Below are 20,293 nucleotides of genomic sequence, written 5' to 3'. Positions count from 1 at the left end.
GTGGCCACTGACCTGGCTGTGCTTCCTCACCACAGGCCCTTCTTTGAGGGGATGTCGCAGTCCAGCTCGCAGACGGAGATTGGCAGCCTCAACAGCAAGGGCAGCCTCGGCAAAGACACTACCAGCCCTGTGAGCAAGACCAATGGCTGTGGGGAAGGGGAGAGGGGCCGGGGGAGTGTTGGGGCTTAACACTCTGGGCCCTCTGCTCTTGGCTCATTTTGTGACCTCAGAAGAGCATTTCCTCTTGTTTCAACCTCGGTTGTCATCTCAGTCCTAGCTGGGAGCTTAGCTGTCTGAGGGCATTGCTGGAGCCGGTTGGGTGTTCTTTTTGGTCTGATCCCACCCTCACTTGGAGCCTTCCCCCCAGAGCACACAGCGCCTCAAAACCTCTCCCTCATTGTCTGTTGCATGGTAGCTGGGAGCATGGCATCTGGCAAATGGTAATCGATTCGGCATTCCAGGCTGGAGAAAGAACAGGTGCAAAGTGGGCCGGAAGCCCACAGGTTTATTCAGGAGACACGGAACATATGTAGGTTTATTTATAAAGGGGGCAGTGCTTTCAAATAGTTTAAAATCTAGTGGGCAGGTTCCCGTTTTGCCTGATGACAAGAGGAGAAAGGTGCTGGCTGCTGTAGCACCCCAGGAGCCCAGCATCACCCAAGACTGTGCTCTGTTCCTGCTTGGGGAGGTTCTCCCAGTAGAGGACCAGAGGCAGGGACCCAGGCTGGTGCTGTATCTCTCTCAGGTCCTGGGAAGCTGTTCTCCCCTTCGTTTACACTAAAGGCAAGAAGACGTTGCGCATGATTTAAGAAAGCCCAATGTCTTGTCTTAGGTCAAAGAAACTGAATCGTCTAAGTCTTCCTATTCTTGCTGCTTTAAGAGAAGGAACACAAAATTCATCCTGCAAATAGATATTAATTGTGGGGCAATAATATGAAGCATGTGCGGTGCCCCATCCCCTGAAAAGCTAGCTAGTGGGGCAGCTGGTGTGCTGCCTTACTGCCTGCTGCCTCCAGGTGGGGCTGTCTTCCACCTAATCCCTCTTCCTGGTGCAGGCACAGCAGGCAACCTGGCCCTAGATGGTGACACCAGGTGGCGTTAGTGAGGAAACAAGGGAAGGGAAAGCAGCCAGCCCCGGGAATCACTGAGAATCCCGCCACAGAAACTTCGGGCCTGCCACTTGCAGACTCTATGCCCTCAGCAACTCTCCAGCCCAGGCTCATGTGATCTGGAGCAGAGGCGGTCTCACTTTACTGTTTATGTTCAGGAGGTGGCTGCTCTTTCTCCCGGGGCTGCTGGATGGCCCTCCTGAACCGTCACTGTCCACGTGGACAGATCTTGGCCACTAGAGCCAGATTCCATCTTAAATATAAATATAAGGGATGACTTTTCGAGAGAGAAGCCTGGGACCTGCCGAGGGAAGGCATTTCAGTGTCCTAGGAATGCAGAATGGGGCTCTGCTGTAACGAAATGCAATTAAATGATTAACTGAGGCAGTGCCTGGAGCACTACGTAGCACCTAAAGGGTGACCACTCAGTAAATGCTAAGGACCGTTGGCATTAAGTCAGTAAGAGAACTCTTTTCTACCAATGACAGTGTTTCTGGGTTGTTGGGATGTGTGTATAGGCTTTCCTTTAGTCTTGTTATATGGCTTACAACATTTAGAAAAATCTCCTTAGTGCTCTGAGCCACGGGTGCCTTATTCTTAAGGAAAAGGTGCTGGCATAGGAGTCTAGGTTGCTCAAAAGTCAATTGAGTAGCAGTGTTTACAATATAATGGCCTAAGGGTCCCTGTTTAGGCAAAACGTTTATTTGGGGCAGGATAGGACTGAGTTGAGAGCATGTGCTCTGGAGTCAGACTGAGTTTGAATCTTGACTTCACCAGTCCCCTAACTACTCGGGCAGTTGCCACACCTTCGTTCCTCATTGGTGTAGCTCTATAAAATATAGAGCGCCTGCCTTACAAGGCAGTGTAAAGATACAGTGAGAGGATGCAGGTAGAACCTCTAGCGTGGTGTCTGGTTGATGGACGGATTGATATACTGCAACTAATAGAAGCTAGATGTCTTCTTAGTGAGTCCTTCAAATTCTGGTTTTCTTGGCTAGATTTCAAACTCGCTTTGATGATTCTCTGTGATGTTTCTATTCTGAAGAGCCCCATATGTTTTGATGTGGGTGTGGAACTTTGGAATTCTTTTGTATGAAAGGCACTTTGGTAAGGAAGGACAGAGCGAGGCTGTGCTCTTACACAGAGAACTTGTAAGTGTATTAGGAAAAATATTGAGCTTGTGCTCCGTAGGCAGGACTACATATGCTGCCCCTTTTGTCCTTGCTCCCTGATATCCTATCATTGCCATTTATTTATTTTTCTTAATCTTCCTTTTTGTTCCCCAAATTTTAGAGGATTTCGTTTATCACTAGAACCAGAAGGAATTTCTGCTAATACAAATTATTACAGTTGTTGAGTTTTCCCAAGACTTGCGCACACAGCAGCGACATTTGCTGTGCAAGCTGATGACAATAGACCCTGCCAGTGCTGCCGCCGGGGCAGCCAGGAGATGTAGCCCTCCAGCCAGGACTGCCTGCTGCTAAAGACTGCTGCTTCCATGCACTGTACATGGTGGTGGTGGAGACTAGTACTTCCTCACAGTGATAGCCAAAAACCTCCCCCGTACACCTCCCACCACACACAGGAGCCTGTGCACCTCTGCAGCAGCCAGCATCGCCCCACGGGCACAGTGCTTCAGACTACTAGCATCTGCCGCCAGTGCCACACAATCAGACAGACACGGCTCCTGCACTGCCAGGGTCCCAGGGTCCTGCAGAGAGAAAAACCCTTAGTATTTATAGGAGCAGGAATAGAAACTCAGAAAGTTGGAGTTTGCTCCTAGTGGGTTGCCAGGGACATCCAGGAGAGTCAGTAAATAGCTGACAGGTGCCCTCCAACCCAAAACCAAGTTAAAGATGTTGTCGGGTGTGCCAGCTTCGCTGTGGAAACATGCAGCCCTGTCTGGTTTGGCTCAATGGATAGAGCATCAGCCTGCGGACTGAAGGGTCCTAGGTTTGATTTTGGTCAAGGGCACATGCCCGGGTTGTGTGCTCCATCCCTGGTGGGGGCGTACAGGAGGCAACTGATCAATGATTCTCTCTCATCATTGATGTTTCCATCTCTCTCTCCCTCTCCCTTCCTCTCTGAAATCAATTTTTAAAAAATATATTAAACAAAAACAAAAAACCTTCCAGCAGAATGGTGTTATCACCCATCATTTGTCACACTGAGACCCAAAATTGAGTGAAATCCTCTTCAGTCTTAAGTCTGACCAGAACTTTGCCATGATTCTACTCTGTTAACATTGGTTATTACATAGTGTGTAAATGACCTAGCTGTGCAATCTGGAGGCAGCTGATTGTGTATGGCTCTGAACCAAACCATCTCAAAATCTGGGGTCACAGGGTCTGTTTAAAGTATGTTGGGTTAGTCTTGCAGATGGCTTAGTGCAGTGGTTCTCAACCAGGGATGACTTTTATCTCCCAAGGGACATTTGGCAATGACTGCAGACATTTTTGGTTGTCACAACAGGAGGCAGGTGGGGATAAGGGGCTGCTACTGGGGTCTAGTGGGCAGGGGCCAACCTGCAGCACCCAGGACAGCCCAGCCTCAGGGAAGATCTGCCCCAATGTCAGCAGCACCCGATGGAGAAACCCTGGTTCAGAGTATGACTCAGGGGCCTTCTTATTTTTAATTCTCACCTGAGGATGTTTTTATTGATTTTTTTTTTCTTTTAGATAGAAAGGAAGGGAAAGAGAGAAACATTGATGTGAGAGAGAAACATCAATAGGTTTCCTCCCATACCCACCCCGACTGGGGATCAAACCCACAATGTAGGTATGTGCCCTGACTAGAAATCGAACCCACAACCTTTTTGGTGTACAGGACGATGCTCCAACCCCAAGCGAGCCTTCCAGCCAGGGAACAGGGGCCTGCTTCTGTGATCCTTGTTCATTAGTTTGGCAAATGACCCCTTGAGCCTATTAATCTGATACTTTTCAATATTCTAATTTACTCAGAGGAAGGACTTGAGGTGATTAGGAGGAAGTAGGGTATCCTTGATCTTTTCTGACTTCCTGCTTCCCCACAAGAATCAGAGATTCACTGAGGCCAATACCTTTTTTCTGGAGCATTTGAGATCTTGCTCCCGGCACTGTCGTCAGTTTGCCTCAAATAACTCTTATAACAGATGTTTTTGTTTTTTGTTTTTTAAATACCTTTTCTGTGTCTAAGTCCCATAACTCTTAACTGCTCATGATGTTGACATTGGTACATGCATAACCAGAAACAATATTAGCAAATATGAAAATCCTGGCTGTGTATCTATATTGGCAAAATAAATTTTTAGTATTTATGAGAAATGCTGAGTTGGGAACAAATGGATAGTTTGTTTGGTATGTTCTGTTTGAGGGTTTTCTAGATGTTTAACACCAAGCAAAAGCATTTGGCTACTATGGATGTCTTCACTCTCAAAATCAAGAACCTGAACTATAAGATCCTCCTTTCTTCTCGCAATTTCTGACAAGCAGAAGGGGCCCCATATGTTCCTCCTGGGTGAGGGGCTTTACTGAGTCCAGGGAAAGACTTTATGGGCCCCACAGCAAAGCCCCCTAACTTCGAGCTTCTCTTCCTTGGTGACATCTTGTGAGAGTCAGAAACTCTGGGTTCCATGTCTCACTGTGTTGATTTAGTGATACAAAAATGACCTCTGGCTTAGTTCTCACCAAAATAACCTCTTCATAAGGTGGTTATAAGATGAAAATCCCAAAGGTTGCATTAGATCTTTAGATTACGTGAAATGTTTATGTTTCTAAGGTACTTAGGAAACAAGTTGGTGGTGATCATTTGGATTGGTGATGACTAATCATCATATTTTTTTACAGATGGAATTGGCTGCTCTAGAAAAAGTCAAATCTGCTTGGATTAAAAATCAAGATGACAGCTTGACTGAAACAGACACCCTGGTATGTATGGTTCAGCCTCCCATTTCAGCTGTTTAAAGTAGTTTTTGTATCTTTAGAAACAAAGGCAGAAAGACCCTTAGGAACACCATGGGAATTTTACCGAAATCTGTGGACTTGTGAATGTCCTGTGTTTTCTTCCTCCTGAAATCCTTACCCATGGAATGTAACCAGGAGACCAGGTTATTTCACCAATTAGTGAACCAGAAATATCCCCATTTTGCCCTTTAATTATAGCTGAGCAAATGCTAATTTGGATAATTTCTCACTGTCGCCCTCATTTATTTCTGAGAGATGATGACCAGTATCTTCCCCTAAAAAAAAAAATATCTTCCTCCCCTGTTGCTCTTACTATGTATGGCTAGGCAGCCACGCCATTAAATCTCCAAGGAATTCTGGTCAACTCCTTGCTCTGAGAGATGCTAAAGCTGTCCAGGAGAGCAGACCAAGCCCTGATGAAATGGAATGAACTGGCTGGGGTACACGATTCAATTAAACATTGACTTCCACACACATATACTGGGCATCTGTGCTTAGCATCTACTGAAGATGCAAATATGAGAACACATCTCTGCCTTCGAGATGCAGCCCTGCAGGAGGAAAGCCAACCCGTGCATACCCCATGTAGAGGCTGAGGGACAGAGTGACTCCGGCTGGGGGGGGGACATCTGAGCTGGGCCTCGCAGGATAAGCTGCAGTTCATCCAGGGGGGCTGGAGGCTGGACCTGGTGGGAGGGAGCAGAGCACTTTACCAAATACCATCTGGGGGGTGCTTTGCATCAGCCTCACAGTGAGACCTCATAGTTCAGTGGAGGCCAAGAAGAAATTGTTTTAGGCTATGCTTCCTTTTGTAACTAAAACTGCGTTCAAGATCCTGGTGTGTGAAACATTAGGCTTGATTCAGGATTAATTTAAAACTTACTATACAAGCCGAAACCGGTTTGGCTCAGTGGATAGAGCGTCGGCCTGCGGACTGAAAGGTCCCAGGTTCGATTCCGGTCAAGGGCATGTACCTGGGTTGCGGGCACATCCCCAATAGGAGATGTGCAGGAGGCAGCTGATCGATGTTTCTCTCTCATCGATGTTTCTAACTCTCTCTATCTCTCTCCCTTCCTCTCTGTAAAAAATCAATAAAATATATTTAAAGAAAAATAAAAAAAAAATAAATAAAAATAAAACTTACTATACAACATGCACTTTGTATTCACCAGTAATCTGAATAACCCAGCTTTCACTGTTGTCCACTTTGGCCCATACTGCACAGTGGTCATTTAAAAATGAAATTTAATAATGTTACTTCCTGATTTAAACTCTCTCCTTCCCACCTAGAGAAGCTAGAACCTCAGTTCAGGTTTGCATGTTGACAAATAGTTCATAACTGTAGGGGGCAGACTGCATAGCAAGGCTGTCCAGCACAGTGGGTGCACTCAGTCATACAGCCACAGTGTTCTCACCGGCTGAGGTGGGGGCTTTAGAAAAAGAGGGAATGACTGACTCTCCTCATGGCGGTGATGGGCCCTGGCAGGACCCCGAGAGGCTCCTAGTGAGCAGTAACCCTCGCTGCTTCCTTTCCTCCATGGCAGGAGATCACTGACCAGGACATGTTTGGAGATGGGAGTACAAGCCTGATTGTGCCAGAGAAAGTCAAAACTCCCATGAAGTCCAGCAAAACAGATCTCCAAGGCTCTGCCTCGCCCAGGTACTCATGAGGGGAAGAAACTCTGAAAACGGGAGGTCGGAGGGTGCAGAACAAAGGAGGCCGAACAGATGGTACAAGGCTGCGACCACACTTAGCAGAGGCTCAGGGCCCGGGAAGAGTGGGCTGGCGATGGCTTGGGGTCAGAGGGGCTGTCTCACCTCCTCCTTGTCACATGTCTGGCAGCAAAGTGGAAGGGGGGCACACTCCCCGGCAGAAGAGGAGCACACCCCTGAAGGAGCGGCAGCTCTCCAAGCCCCTGAGTGAGAGGACCAACAGCTCCGACAGCGAGCGGTCCCCTGACCTGGGCCACAGCACACAGGTACCCCTGAGCACCGCTGGGCCATGATTTCTGTTTTGTCGTCTTCCTGGGCAGTTAGCTGAGAGGAAAGGAGGACTACTTAGAAATGTTCTAAATAAAAGTCCTGAAAACATACCTAAATAGAGAAGTCTAGCGCACTTGTATTACTACTAGTGTGGAATTGGCTTCCAGGCTGTTTTCAGGGAGCAGGGGATGGGGCAAGAAATGCCAGCATTGACCCAGCCTGCCTTCGGCCCCAGGTGGCAGTCCCACCCCTCTGGTTTGTTTGGCCTCCTCTGCCTCCGTCAGAGGTTAGTTTGTGCGGTGACTCGGTTCTAGAAGATGGCAGCCGTCACAATCTCACTGGACGTCACCAACCTGAACTCGGATACCTTCAGTCCTGTTGTGGGCCCTTTATTCTAATTTCAAGCTGCCAAATCAGTGGGAGTAAAGCATTTTGATTGAAAGGCCTAAGCGAAACTGGGAAGCACACAGGAACTGGGCCTTGGGGACCATGTTTTCCTTTGGAAGGTCAGTGGTGCCACGGGTTGGGAAGGACTTGCTCTAAACTGACCCCTCACGCAGCTTCTGTTCTGGAGTTAGCAGCAAGCCTGCTTATTTACCGGATAAATATTGAAAGTTATGTCAGTGAGGCTTCCTGCGTTTGGCGTTTTACCTAGCTGGAAATGAACCAGAGACTAGAATAGCCCGGCGCCTGGGGCGCCGTGTTGTCTTTCTGGTTAATCACTGGTCCTGAGATGCCTCGTTCCTGTGGCAGCAGGGCTCCCTGCACAGCACTCATTGCCACTCATTAATCCTCTCCCCAGTGCCCTCATTTCGCTCCTGTTGAGCACCTGCTCCCCATCCCCCCTCCTCTCCTGGTCCTCCACTGCCTGTCCTGCTCCCATGGTGGGATGCCTGCTGCATCTCTCGGTCTGCCCTCCCTGTCAGGAGGCTGCTGTGGTCTGTGCCTGTGGATGCAAGTGTTCTCTGAGCACTCTGCTTATTCTTTGTCCTCCTTTCCTTTTTGGTCTGGCCAGTGTGATACTGTGTCTCCTCCACAAAGTCCTAGTGTCCAAATACCCCTGCTCCACAAATTCTCACTAGCCTACCCAGCGCCACTCTCCAGCTCCCTGGGGACTGCCTCACAGACACTTTTGTCCCTGCAGATTCCAAGAAAGGTGGTATATGACCAACTGAACCAGATCCTGGTGTCAGACGCAGCCCTCCCAGAAAATGTCATCCTTGTGAACACCACTGATTGGCAGGGCCAGGTACAGCACTGAAGACCACAGGTCTGGGGAGGGAAGGTTCTGGAGAGCAAAAGACACCCAGGGGTGTGTATGAGAGGCAGGGCTTAGAAGAATAGGAAAATAACCCCCATACCTCAGGCCCCTCCTACCCTGAGCCAAGCCCAGGCTCTGGGTTCTAGTCCTATTTCTGTCCTTTTCCAGCCTAGGGGACCTTAAGTACTAACTTTCGGTACCTCACCTTCCTCATCTGTAAAAAAGGCAACAATATCACCTGTCCTACCTTCTTCCAGGGGGGTTGTGTGTGTCAGAGAGCATCACGAAGGAAGGTACCTTGAGGAGTGCAAAGTGTTGTAAAATCCAGTGGTTGGCCATAGTCCGTGAAGGTGGTTCAGAGGGGCAAAGTGACACCCCCCCACCCTGCCTGCTCCCACTCACCCCTGCCCAACCAGTTAGACCCCAGTGCCCAGATCCCTCCTCCTCAGTGGTCTGAAGGACAGAGGACAGGACCCTGCAGCTTGGCTCCTGTGGGGGAGCAGAGTCTCTGCCCTGTGGCCTTACCAGTGTCTCTGCCCCTTTCCTCCACCCCAGTATGTGGCAGAGCTGCTCCAGGACCAGCGGAAGCCTGTTGTGTGCACCTGCTCCACCGTGGAGGTCCAGGCTGTACTGTCTGCCCTGCTCACCCGTATCCAGCGCTAGTAAGGGCATGGCTCCTCTCCTGCCTTTTGGGGTTCCTCTGACCTCATCCTCCCACCCTGACTCCCAAGTGGTGACAGTACCTCCTGGCCTTGTCAGACCGAGAGTCCACATTGGTGCATGGTCAGGCAGTGGCAGGCGTGGTTCTCTGATGTCCCTGCTCTCCCTGTCTCCCATCCTGGATGCCTGCCACACTTGACCTGCCTCATCCTCTTAAACCCAGGATGGAGAAGCCAGGAAGAGAGAACCCAGGGTTTTACAGAGACCCTTTACTCCAGCCCTAACGGTGCCGAGCTGCCTGGCATTCGGAGTCAGAGCTTTCCCTCCTAGGGCCTCCCAGAGGCTCAGGGTCCCTGCCGGGGGAAGGAGACTCCGGGCATCCGACATCTGGGGTCACGCCCACCGTGGCCCGTCCTCTCTGATCCGGGATGTCTCCATAATTTCAAAAGCACTGGTTTTTGCCTCTCTCTGTACTATTTTGTTTGTTGGTTTGTTTCTCCCCTGTGGGTTGTTGAGATCAGTCAAGTCTGAGCTTGGAGCCTTCCTCTGAGCAGGCTGCTGTGAACCTCCGGAAAGTGGTGGTGACTGTCCCCTTGCTCCCCAGCTGCAACTGCAACTCCTCCATGCCGCGGCCGGTGAAGGTGGCAGCACTGGGCAGCCAGACCTACCTGAGCTCCATCCTCCGGTTCTTCGTCAAGTCATTGGCCAGCAAGACCTCCGATTGGCTTGGCTACATGCGCTTTCTCATCATTCCCCTCGGTAAAGAGGCCAGATCCCACTCATGAAGCAGGGTGGTGGGTTGGGTCAAGGGAGGGACAATCGGGGACCAAAGGCCATGCCGACATCCTGTCTGCTAATCAGTTCACCTTCTCTCCACCTACCAGGTTCTCACCCTGTGGCCAAATACTTGGGCTCAGTCGACAGTAGATATAGCAGCACCTTCCTTGATTCTGGCTGGAGAGACCTGTTCAGTCGCTCGGAGCCCCCAGTGTCAGGTAACAACCCCCTGTAAGGAATTGAGACGGAATGCCGCCTGGTTCAGAGAGGGCCGGTCTTGGCTGACGGAGGCTGGAGAGTATGCTTACTACCCCTGTGGCTCTAACTCTCCCACTCGCTTCAGGTTTGTCTTTTTAGTTCTAAGAGGAGGCTTGTTAAGTGCAACCCTTCCACCCTGGATGATTTTAGTCTCTGCCATTTATTTGTTCTGCTCCTGTACATCTAAAAATAAGGAGGGCCATGGGGGTACTGGGGGGGGAGAGGGAGCATGCTAGTTGTACAGATGAGATAGAAGCAGAAAATAGCTCCTGAGCTATCTGTTGATACATGAATAACACACCAGCCATATTATCCTGAAATGCAGAGTAAGGTGGCAGGGATTGGAGCGAGATGGAGGTCTGCAAGGCTGAGGTGGCAAATGCTTCCTCAGACCTTGAAGGAAGTGATGGGCACAGATTACTAGAGAAGAGGGGATTCTTTGGGTTACGAGGTTGGTGTGAGCAAAGATGGAGGCTGGAGCGTGGTTAGCCTGGGAAAGAGCAAGACAGGTTGGAAGAGAAAGGACAGTGCTTTGGTCTATCGTGCATTTAGTCAGAACCATCAGCCCTGGCTGGTTTGGCTCAGTAGATAGAGTGTCAGCGTATGGACTGAAGTGTCCTAGGTTTGATTCTGGTCAAGGTCACATGCCTGGGTTGCAGGCTCAATCCCCAGTAGGGGGTGTACATGAGGCAGCTGATCAATGATTCTCTTTCTTCATTGATGTTTCTACCTCTCCCTCTCTCTTCCTCTCTGAAATCAATTAAAATATATTTAACTAGAGGCCCAGTGCACGAAATCTTGCACCTTTAGGGTCCCTAGACCTGGCAGGTGATCAGGGCCGATTGGGGCCTTCCTTCATTCTGCACTGTCCCCTGGTAGTCAGCACACGTCATAGTGAGCTTTCTAATTCACAGTCTCCCAGTTGAATTCCCAAGGGGACACTTTGCATAGTAGCCTTTTATATATATAGATTTAAAAAAAAAAAAATCAGGTCTTTGGAACCCTTTTTCTACCTCCACTCCCAGGTCTTCCCATGGGTCTCTCTAAGCGGGTTGTCGGATCTGCCTACTAAACTCCATCGGTGTTATCTCCTGGCTTTTCTGCAGAGCAACTGGACGTAGTGGGGCGAGTGATGCAGTACATCAACGGCGCGGGTGTGACGCACCAGCTTCCTGTGGCTGAAGCCATGTTGACCTGCAGGCATAAGTTGTAAGTTTCTCTTTGTGGCATTTCTTACAGGTGGGGTGGCTTAGGTCAATCTTGAATCTTCTTTGCTTTTTCACATTTTCCTTCCTACCATTTCCCGGTGTAGAAACCCAGGAAAATGTGAAAGCTAGAGAGAGTCAGTGTTTTTGCTGCCTCCCACTCAGGCCCGCGCTCCCTTGCCCTGGGCCTCCACACCCATCTGGGCGTCCTCAGTGCAGAGAAGCCCATCCCAGGGACTGACACTCAGAAGTGGGAGCAGGGGGTCTAGTGTGCAGAATCGGGTCTTTTGCCTCCATTTTGTGGCTCCTCGTTTCATCCTGGAAACTGATGGGAAGATGTCAGGTAGTAGTGTCTGGATCCCTGAACGCTGCCATAAAACGTGAAAAGCTCTCCACGCAGTAACTGTGGAGCTCTCTTGTCTCTCCCAACAGCCCTGATGAAGACTCGTATCAGAAGTTTATCCCCTTCATTGGCGTGAGTACTGACTGTCTCTCCTCTCTGCCCCACCCATCCCCCACGCCTGCCTATCCTCGCCGCACACGTGCGCACACACAGCAGACTCATCTAGACAGTGGTTCCCACCTGGAGGCGGTTCTCCCCCAGACATTTGGCAATGTCTGAGACATTTTAGGTTCTCACAGCTGGGAGTGGGGGTACTACTGGCATTTAGTAGGTAGAGACCAGGATGCTGCTGACATCCCACAGTGCACAGGACAGCCCCATACAAGGAATGAGAAATGATATTCTGAAGAGAAGTCTGAGAAGTAGCTTGTTTCCATCTTTAGGGTCAGATAGACCACTGAGAATAAGGGTCTCTTCTGTCCCTTCCTGTGTAGTCAAGGGAGAATCTCTATACCATTGGATTTTGAAAACACACGGAACACGTCATGGACTTCTTTGGTGTCAGTGGTACTGATCTTTGGTTCATTTGGTGTGACTGGGCCACAAGACAGAGACTTACCAAGAGAGGGAGCCCCGGGACAGAACTGATCTGCCGGGGCCAGGCCATACCACAGAAGCATGGCTGAAACTCAGTTTCCATGTACAGGATGTTCACATTTCCCTTCCAGATCAGCTTGTATCTTTTTGCATAGTCTCCTTGAGGACTCTTCTAGCTTCTGGGCGAAGGGGCAGGTGAGGGCCAGCTCCCACTGTCCCTCTCTCTGCTCGGCCCAGACTCTAGATGTCTTGGGTCTTGGGAGAGGGCTGACCCTAGGCACATTCACTGGCCCTTTCTCATACCGTACACAGCCTCCCTTCTGGCTGCTCCAGTCAGTCCCCATTTGCCACTGGAGCTGCTCCAATAGTCGTGTTGGAGGCCCCAGACTGTGGCCTGTAGCCTGGGTGACGGTCTGACTCACATCATCACAGCCAAGAGAGAGATATAAAAAAATCTAAAATTCAAACAAAGTTGGTGACAGCATATTTCAATGCCAGGGAAGCAAAAGGAGTCATATCCAGGAAGCTCTGAGTATCGATGTGTTACTTACTGGGTCTAAATGCATAGGAAATTCTAAGAATGGCAGCATTATGTTCTAAGCAGCCAGCCTCAAGGGGACCATCTGGGCATGATCTCCACCTCACGCCAGTCCTCAGGGTCCACCTTCTGTGGCCTCCCAGTTCTGCTGAGTCTCTGCCAGGTGGTAGAACCGCGGGCCCCCCCCCCCCCCCCCCCCTGCCAGTACAGAGGACTTGAATCCCTTGATATCACAGCTGTGACAAATGGTCTGTCTCTAGCTATGCTCTTTTCTGGACACTGGAGGGCGCCCTCTATCCTTCCCAGAATTCACTATGCGCCATCTAAAATTATTTGGGAAGCTGGAGTGGACCCCACTGCCTCCCGGGGGTTGAAGCTGGGAGCCCCCCCCATTAGTATTCCTCCAGATTCCAGGAAGTCTGGAAAGGAGGGAGCAGGTGTCACATGGCTGTGTCTTCTCTTGGCTTGCTGCAACAGGCAGGCACAGAGAGCTCCTCCCCTGCCACACTGTCTCCCCACTTTCTCAGGGTGGCTCTTCATTTCTTTCTCTGATTTGAGAAGATGGCCTCCCACCCTTGTGATCTTTCTTAGACGAAAGGAGATCAGGACATGGAAATGGTTCCTGCTGGCCCTCATCCCTAGTGAAGAGCGTGAGGTCTCCTGGGGCCCCACCTCGTTTTTGGGAACTGGTATTTTCACATCTCACAGTTCTGGGCTGCTCTGGATTTGCAAAGATTTTAAAAGCCCACAATCAAATAGTGCAGTGGTCGGCAAACTGTGGCTCGGCAAACCATGGCTCGCCAGCCACATGCGGCTCTTTGGCCCCTTGAGTGTGGCTCTTCCACAAAATACTGACTTCTGTGCATGGGCCACGAAGTTTCAATCACACTGTATGTGCGCACCCGCAAGTGGTATTTTGTGGAAGAGCCATACTCAAGGGGCCAAAGAGCCGCATGTGGCTGGCGAGCCGCGGTTTGCCGACCACGGAAATAGTGTGTAGTAATGGCTGTTGTTCTCAACCATCTGCTTCTAGTTGGGTGCAGCTTTGGTGTCTCCTTTTCTCCCAGGTGGTGAAGGTGGGGCTGGTGGAAGACTCTCCTGCTACAGGTGAGCTGGGGCCCCTCTGCTTCTACGGAGTGAGGCCAGCAGGCCAGAGGTGCAGACTTTGGGTGTCAGAGTTTGAGCAGGAGCGCTGGGACCCTCACTCCCCAGTGAAGCGGTGGCAGGGGCTGGAGGGCAGGTATCTAAGGCCCAAAGGAGAGCAGGCTGCCACTGAGACAGAGGCTACCTCAACCACTGCCACCAGCTGGTCAGGAGTGGCTTCCTCTGGCCAACTGTGTTTGTCACCCAGCAGGCGAAGGGGACGACGCACCTGTGGTCAGCCTCACTGTGCCCTCCACGTCCCCACCCTCCAGCTCAGGCCTGAGCCGAGATGCCACGGCCACCCCTCCTTCCTCCCCGTCCATGAGCAGTGCCCTCGCCGTCGTGGGGTAAGGCTCTCACCTGTACCTGTCTTTCCTGTGTGTCCCTCCCTCAGGGTCCAGGACCTCCCTACCCTGCGGCATCGTGGCACAGTGGCAGCACACTGAGTTTAGAGGGTAGTATGGTGGTGAGAACACTGATTAGAATGCAGAGGCTTAGGTCACTGGCTGGGCAACTCATCACACAGCTCTGTCTGCCTCGCAGTTGCAGGGTTGACTGAGGGGCCCTTTGTAGCCTGTAAAGCACTGTGCGCACGTCTTGTCTTGATTCTGCCCAGCGTGGTGGAAAGAGTGAGCATGAGAGTCGGACCCACCTGGGTTTGAGCTGCGGTTCCGTTATAGTCAGGGACACTTACAGCACCGTAAGGGAGCCTTTATGACTCTGTTCAAAGGGGGGCTGTCTTGATAGGGATAGGAATCACTATGATGGGGAGAGAGATGGGGCTCATCTCAAATACAGCATAAACAAGTGAGGGTTTGTAGCCAAGAAGCGGTGGGGGTCAGTGAGTGGAAAGTTACTAGAGGAAGCATCGGGGGTGGGAGATTCTGGCTAAACTGACCTCATAGGATTCTTGATGGAGACAAGTCAAGGCATCTGACATCTCCAGGGGGCGGGGGCGGGGGCGTGGAACCTGATCAGATATGGATGGTGGAGGTTCTTGCTAGGTGACTTAGCAAGGTTTTTGCTAAAACTTTTATAAGGAAGTGCACAGGTGGATCTCGAGAAGATTTGGGAGCCTGACTGAAGTTGGGTCAAGCAAAGAATTTTTGTGCCTTGGACAAGTTGCTAAGCTTCATTTCTGACCTGTGAGAGAAGTGAAGTAGTCGGGTCACAGTGTGTGCCTGGCACAGGGGAGGTGCTGCTGTCTCTCATGTTTACAGTCTGTCCATCCGCGCAATGGAGCTGTCACTGTGACTGAGACAGGCAGTCCCCTGTCCTGGAGCTCAGGCTCCTGGGCCCCGGCAAGGTCAAAGCAACACAGAAATTCAAACTGCATGGATTGCAGGAGGTGCCGTGGGAAGTATGTTGGGTGAGGGGGTTGGTTAGGAAGGAGAAGGAATTTCTTAGGATCCAGAATTTAGAGCCCATGTCCAGGGAGGCCCCTGCAGGCAGCTGTCCCTTGAGCCTTGGGGCAGAGGAGCAGGCGCTCTGTGGGGGAGCGAGGGGACAGGCTCTGAGGTGGGAGAGGAGCTGGCCTGGGTCAGGAACAGAAAGGTGCCCCTGCTGCTCCTCCCTCCGTTTCCCTTCCTTCAGCCTCCGCCTCTTTCTCTTCCCTCTGATGATGGTCCTTGTGGCAACAGAGAGGGTAGGCCTGGCCAGCGGCTTTTCCAGAACCACCAGTGACAGTGGCCCCTGAGGAGTCTGAAGTGGTCTTAGATGGCGAGAAGCCTGCCTAACCCTGTTCTCCACCCTCTCCCCCTTTTCATTTCCCTCCGTGAAGGGCCAGAGCAGGAAAAGGAGGAAATCCCACATGTGGTCCCAGTGATACGGGTTCCAGGCTTCCTGGGGGGCCTGGGTCAGCCCCTGCCAGTTTAAGCTTGTACTTCCGAGCACCGCTGAAACCAGGCAGAAAGAGAGAAATGTCAGATGACTTTGTAGCCTCTGTTCCTATTGTGTCTGACGCCTCCTTTTCAAGAAAACATCAGCTCTTTTTCTCCTTGGAGCTAAAATTATCCCTGTGCTAGAAGTGCCAGGAGCAAGAGAGCTGCAGGTCAGCCTCCATCCGCTTCCCAGGGCTGCTACAGCCATGCTGCCGCCTCTGCCCCACCTAACCTCTGACCTCTGGCCGGTTTTGCTTGGTGTGTGTGCACGTGCAGGTGTGTGGTGCCTGTGCACACATGTGTGTGTATGCACACACCTTTTTCCTCCATAAAGCATCTTCTGTTTCCTCCTCCCTCATTGCTTCCCTCACACTGATCCCAGTCTTCGCCCTCTCCTGGCTTTCTCCTCAGATCAGCCTCTCACTCCCTCATGAGCCACTTCTGTGAGACTAGAGGGACCCTGGAGCCACTTGGTCAACCACCTCTCACCCCTCCCACAGCCTGGTGGTCCCCACTCAGCCCCCCACCCCCACCTGGCCATGTAGTTGGGAACTGAGGGCAGAACCTACTCTCCATTTTTGCTCCCTTCTCCAGGAGCCCCAGCAGCCCATATGGGGACGTGATTGGCCTCCAGGTGGACTACTGGCTCGGCCACCCCGGCGAGCGGAGGAGGGAAGGTGACAAGAGAGATGCCAGCTCCAAGAACACCCTTAAGAGTGTCTTCCGCTCAGTGCAGGTTTCCCGCCTGCCCCATGGTGGGGAGGCCCAGCTCTCCAGCACCATGGCGATGACCGTGGTCACCAAAGAGAAGAACAAGAAAGGCAAGTGACATCTGAGGCCAGGGACGATCAGGGCCACCAGACCTACTCGTCTCCTCTCTCAGGGTCTGGACAGGAATCTGCTTCTGAGAGACCTTGGATGAGGGTGAAGCAGTGCAAGTATCATGTGGTCCCCAGGGGTCCTGCCTCCCCTCTGTAACGAAGGAATGGTCCCCAGTGAGTCATTGGTCCCTGTCTACTGAGCATCAACACCTCTGGGACCAAGGCACCTAGTGCTGCCATAGGAAGGGAGCCTTTTGGCCACTGCCCTCGGGGATAGATGGGGTGACAGAGGAGGACACCTCCATGCAACAGCCCCAAGATCACGTGACCCCTTGGAGCAGCACATTCACACCACACCCTGGAGGCCGCTCAAGCCTTACAGTAAAGGGGAGCCCTGGCCAAGTGGCCCAGTTGGTTGGAGCATCATCCCATACACCAAAGGGTTGTGGGTTCGATCCCTGGGTTCTCTCTCACATTGATGTTTCTTTCTCTCTCCCTTCCCCTCCCTCTCTAAAATCAATAAAAACATGTCCTGGGTGCGGGGGGAGACTTAAGGAGAATACAGCCCATTCCAGATAAGAGGGGTGGCTTAAGGCACCAGAGGAAGAGTTGGAGTGGCCCTGGGTCCTGCACTCTGGGAGACTCGGGCAGGAATCCACACAACCAGGACAGTGCTGGGCAGCACTCACTGCTGTCAGTTTTGGTTGTAAACCTGCAGGTCTGGCTGTGTACCTACAGTGGCCAGGTGACTCTAGGGCCCTCCTAGCACCCCACCTCCCCAGCAGTCAGGACAGAGGCTTCCTTCATCTGCTGGACCCTCCCTCCAACACCCCAAAGCACCTCAGCCTGTTCGTATCTCTGTTCCACAGAGATCCCTGAGGGGGCGGTAGGTAGGGGCTGTGCCAAAACCTGCATCTGCACCCCCGAGACTGGCCTGAGGCGGGAGGCCTGTGGGCCCAGCAGTGCCCTCCGGTTCTTGCCACTCCTCAAGCAGGAATGGAACAAGGTCTACAGCCCAGGCAGAGCTGGTACAAACACGGGCAGAACTGGTAGAAAGCCCAGCCCTGCATGGCCTGCGAGCTCCCCCCAGGCTGCCTAGGATATGGAGCTGGAAGGGGCTTCAGAGGCCATCTGGGCCCAGTTCCTCATTACACATGACGATGGTGTAGCCTGGGGTGTGGGAGAGGCCCGTGCTGGGACAGGGCAGGAACTCCAAGATCCTGGGAACCTGGGACGAAGGATTGGCTTTTTGCAAATCACTTCCCCTTCCCACAGAAGAAAGGGAAGTAGTGGGGGAGGAGAGGATTGGCTGCTTTACCAGGGGCTGTGACAGATGGGTTCCTGCTTGCTTTCCAGTTCCCACCATCTTCCTGAGCAAGAAACCTCGAGAAAAGGAGGTAGATTCTAAGAGCCAGGTCATCGAAGGCATCAGTCGTCTCATTTGCTCTGCCAAGCAGCAGCAGACCATGCTGAGAGGTGGGTGCAGCCGGGACAGGGGGACAAGGGACTGTGGGGCAGGGAGGTGCTGCCCTCCCCCCCAGGGACCCTAGGAAGATGGCTTAGTGGTCCTGGTCACACCTCCCTTCTCCTGTCACCCCAGTGTCCATCGACGGAGTCGAGTGGAGTGACATCAAGTTCTTCCAGCTGGCGGCCCAGTGGCCCACCCATGTCAAGCACTTTCCAGTGGGACTGTTCAGTGGCAGCAAGACCACCTAAGGGCACTGTTTCCTGGCACTGCCACCCGCCTCACTGCCTGTGGGCAGGGGGGCCAGCAGGCCCAGGTCCAGCACCCCCTTTCCTGGCCCTGGGGCCTGCATCTCCCTTGCCTAGTCCCGAAGGACACTACCACTGGAGATGCTGCCCCCATCCCACTGCTCGGGCTCATCCTGGGCGAGCCCTCCCTCCTTTTTTCCACCTCTTCCTTCCTCCTGCTGGCCCGAGGCATGTTGATTTTGCTTTCTGGTGCCAGTCCCTGGAATTGAGTCCTCCTGGCCTGCCTTCGCCTGACTTCCAACCTCTTTTCCCCAGTGGCACTGGTCCCCTTCCTGGAAATAGGCTACCTGGAATCCTGAGCAGGGAGTCCAGTCCCCCTGTTTTCTACAGCCCAGCTCTCAGCCTGGCCGCCAGGATCCCTCCCCTCCAGTCACGGGCAGCTCCCACCTCTCCCTCACCCCCGGACAGCATTTCTGTGGCGATGCTGTGTATCTCTACGACGGAGTGGCCTTCCTGGTCTGCCCACACACATTGCCTCACCACCCCCAAGTCCCCTGTAGCTGTGGCCTGTGTCCTGAGCATTTCTTTGGTCCTCTGCACGCCGGTCTCGGTAGTGTATGTGACGCACCTGGGCTCTGGTCCCTGCCCCGTGGCTTCCCTTGTTGATGACTCTCCCTCTGCTCCCGCCCCTTCACCCAGCACAGCTCTGCCTCTTCCTGAAACGCTGGACTCTGCAGAGCTGGGAGACAGACCCCCACAGTGTACTGTCTGTGGCCCCAGCCCCTTCACCCCCTGTTCCCACTCATGTCCATTTGTCTCCCTTTCTCTGGTCCTGTACTTCCTGCCTCGCTCCTGGGCCCCTGGTTTGGGCTGAAACCCCAGCCTCCCAGCCCGGGGTCCCTCCAGCAGGCTCCATCCATACCTTCCCTCACTGGGGACTCAGGGTCTGAGCCCCTCAGCCTCGACCATCAGCCTTCTCCAAAGAGGCTGAGGCACACTGAGTCCCTCCATCCCCCACCAGCACCTCCAGAACTTTACTGTTGCCCTCACCCCTTCCAGAAGTTTGCACATAACTTCCTTTTGAAAACTGTCTTTCTCATTCTCCATACCACCCTCAGACTCCTCCAGCCCTTACCCACGGCTCAGCCCCGCTACCCAGAGCATCTCCTGGGCTGTGCCACTGTCCTGCCCCAAGAGGGTGGAGTGGGAGGGACTGAGTGGACGCTGCCTTTTTCATTCAATAAATTGATTTCTTACCAACTAGCAAGCCTTGGACTTCTTTGCCTCTCGCTGTGAGACAGAGTCTGTCCAACCCCCACCCCTCTGCACAGTTCAGCCAACTTGGCTCAAAATCAACCAGGAACTGGCTTTGGAAAGAAGCAAATCCCATGTTTTTCATTGTAAAACAGGCAGGAAGGTGTCTTGTCATTAGGGGGCAAGCAGAAATCAGAAACAGAAATAACACCATTCCCACTGAAGTCCCCTTTTCCCCTGGGATCCAGCATTCCCAAACCCACCTCCCAAGATAGCAACATGTTGCGGGTTCTCTTCTGATTGAAGATTAGCACTTGGCTTCTTCCCCTACCAGGCTGACTCCTAGTTTCTGGCTGTTGGTGAAGTCTGAGGTCAAAGGGCTCTGCCTCTGCAGGTGGAGGGGTGGGGCTGGGGTCCATCACTGAGGCCCTCCTGCTGCCCTTAACCTTAGCATGGCAAACAGCCCTAGCCCCTGCTCCCAGGACAGGCCTGCACACCAAGCCTCCTCTTGTGAACAAGTGTCCAGATGGGGGGCTTGGCATCCACACCCTGCAGCACAACCACAGAGGGGTGGGCGGCCAAGTGGGGTAGGCGGTCACTGGCTCCCCAAGCTCCTGTGGCCAGATGACTTACTAGGGGTTTGGCCCTATGCAGACTCAGCCTAGAAAATGGAACTAGGCCCGACTGGCGTGGCTCAGTGGTTCAGCATCGACCTATGAACCAAGAGGTCACGGTTCAATTCCCGGTTAGGGCACATGCCCAGGTTGTAGGCTCCATCCCCAGCGGCAGGTGTGCAGGAGGCAGCCAATA

At 52.5% G+C, this 20,293-nt stretch overlaps 1 protein-coding gene across 1 annotated transcript in view; it reads left to right on the top strand.

Annotated features, from left to right (window-relative positions):
- Positions 1-19,492, top strand: part of PACS1 (phosphofurin acidic cluster sorting protein 1) — a 99,048-nt gene extending 79,556 nt beyond the window's left edge. The window contains exons 10-24 of the mRNA XM_059710026.1: positions 36-129; positions 4,934-5,014; positions 6,595-6,710; positions 6,894-7,029; positions 8,178-8,282; positions 8,850-8,956; positions 9,559-9,713; positions 9,839-9,949; positions 11,096-11,198; positions 11,627-11,669; positions 13,740-13,779; positions 14,024-14,162; positions 16,290-16,516; positions 17,873-17,992; positions 18,117-19,492. Coding sequence (XP_059566009.1) covers positions 36-129; positions 4,934-5,014; positions 6,595-6,710; positions 6,894-7,029; positions 8,178-8,282; positions 8,850-8,956; positions 9,559-9,713; positions 9,839-9,949; positions 11,096-11,198; positions 11,627-11,669; positions 13,740-13,779; positions 14,024-14,162; positions 16,290-16,516; positions 17,873-17,992; positions 18,117-18,232 — 1,693 coding nt within the window. The 3' untranslated portion in view covers positions 18,233-19,492. The remainder of the gene's footprint in view (positions 1-35; positions 130-4,933; positions 5,015-6,594; positions 6,711-6,893; positions 7,030-8,177; positions 8,283-8,849; positions 8,957-9,558; positions 9,714-9,838; positions 9,950-11,095; positions 11,199-11,626; positions 11,670-13,739; positions 13,780-14,023; positions 14,163-16,289; positions 16,517-17,872; positions 17,993-18,116) is intronic.
- Positions 19,493-20,293: the final 801 nt, after the last annotated feature.

The sequence above is a fragment of the Myotis daubentonii genome, chromosome 9, assembly GCF_963259705.1.
Source record: "Myotis daubentonii chromosome 9, mMyoDau2.1, whole genome shotgun sequence".
Classification (NCBI taxonomy): Eukaryota; Metazoa; Chordata; class Mammalia; order Chiroptera; family Vespertilionidae; genus Myotis; species Myotis daubentonii.
This window is presented reverse-complemented; position numbering and strand designations above follow the sequence as displayed.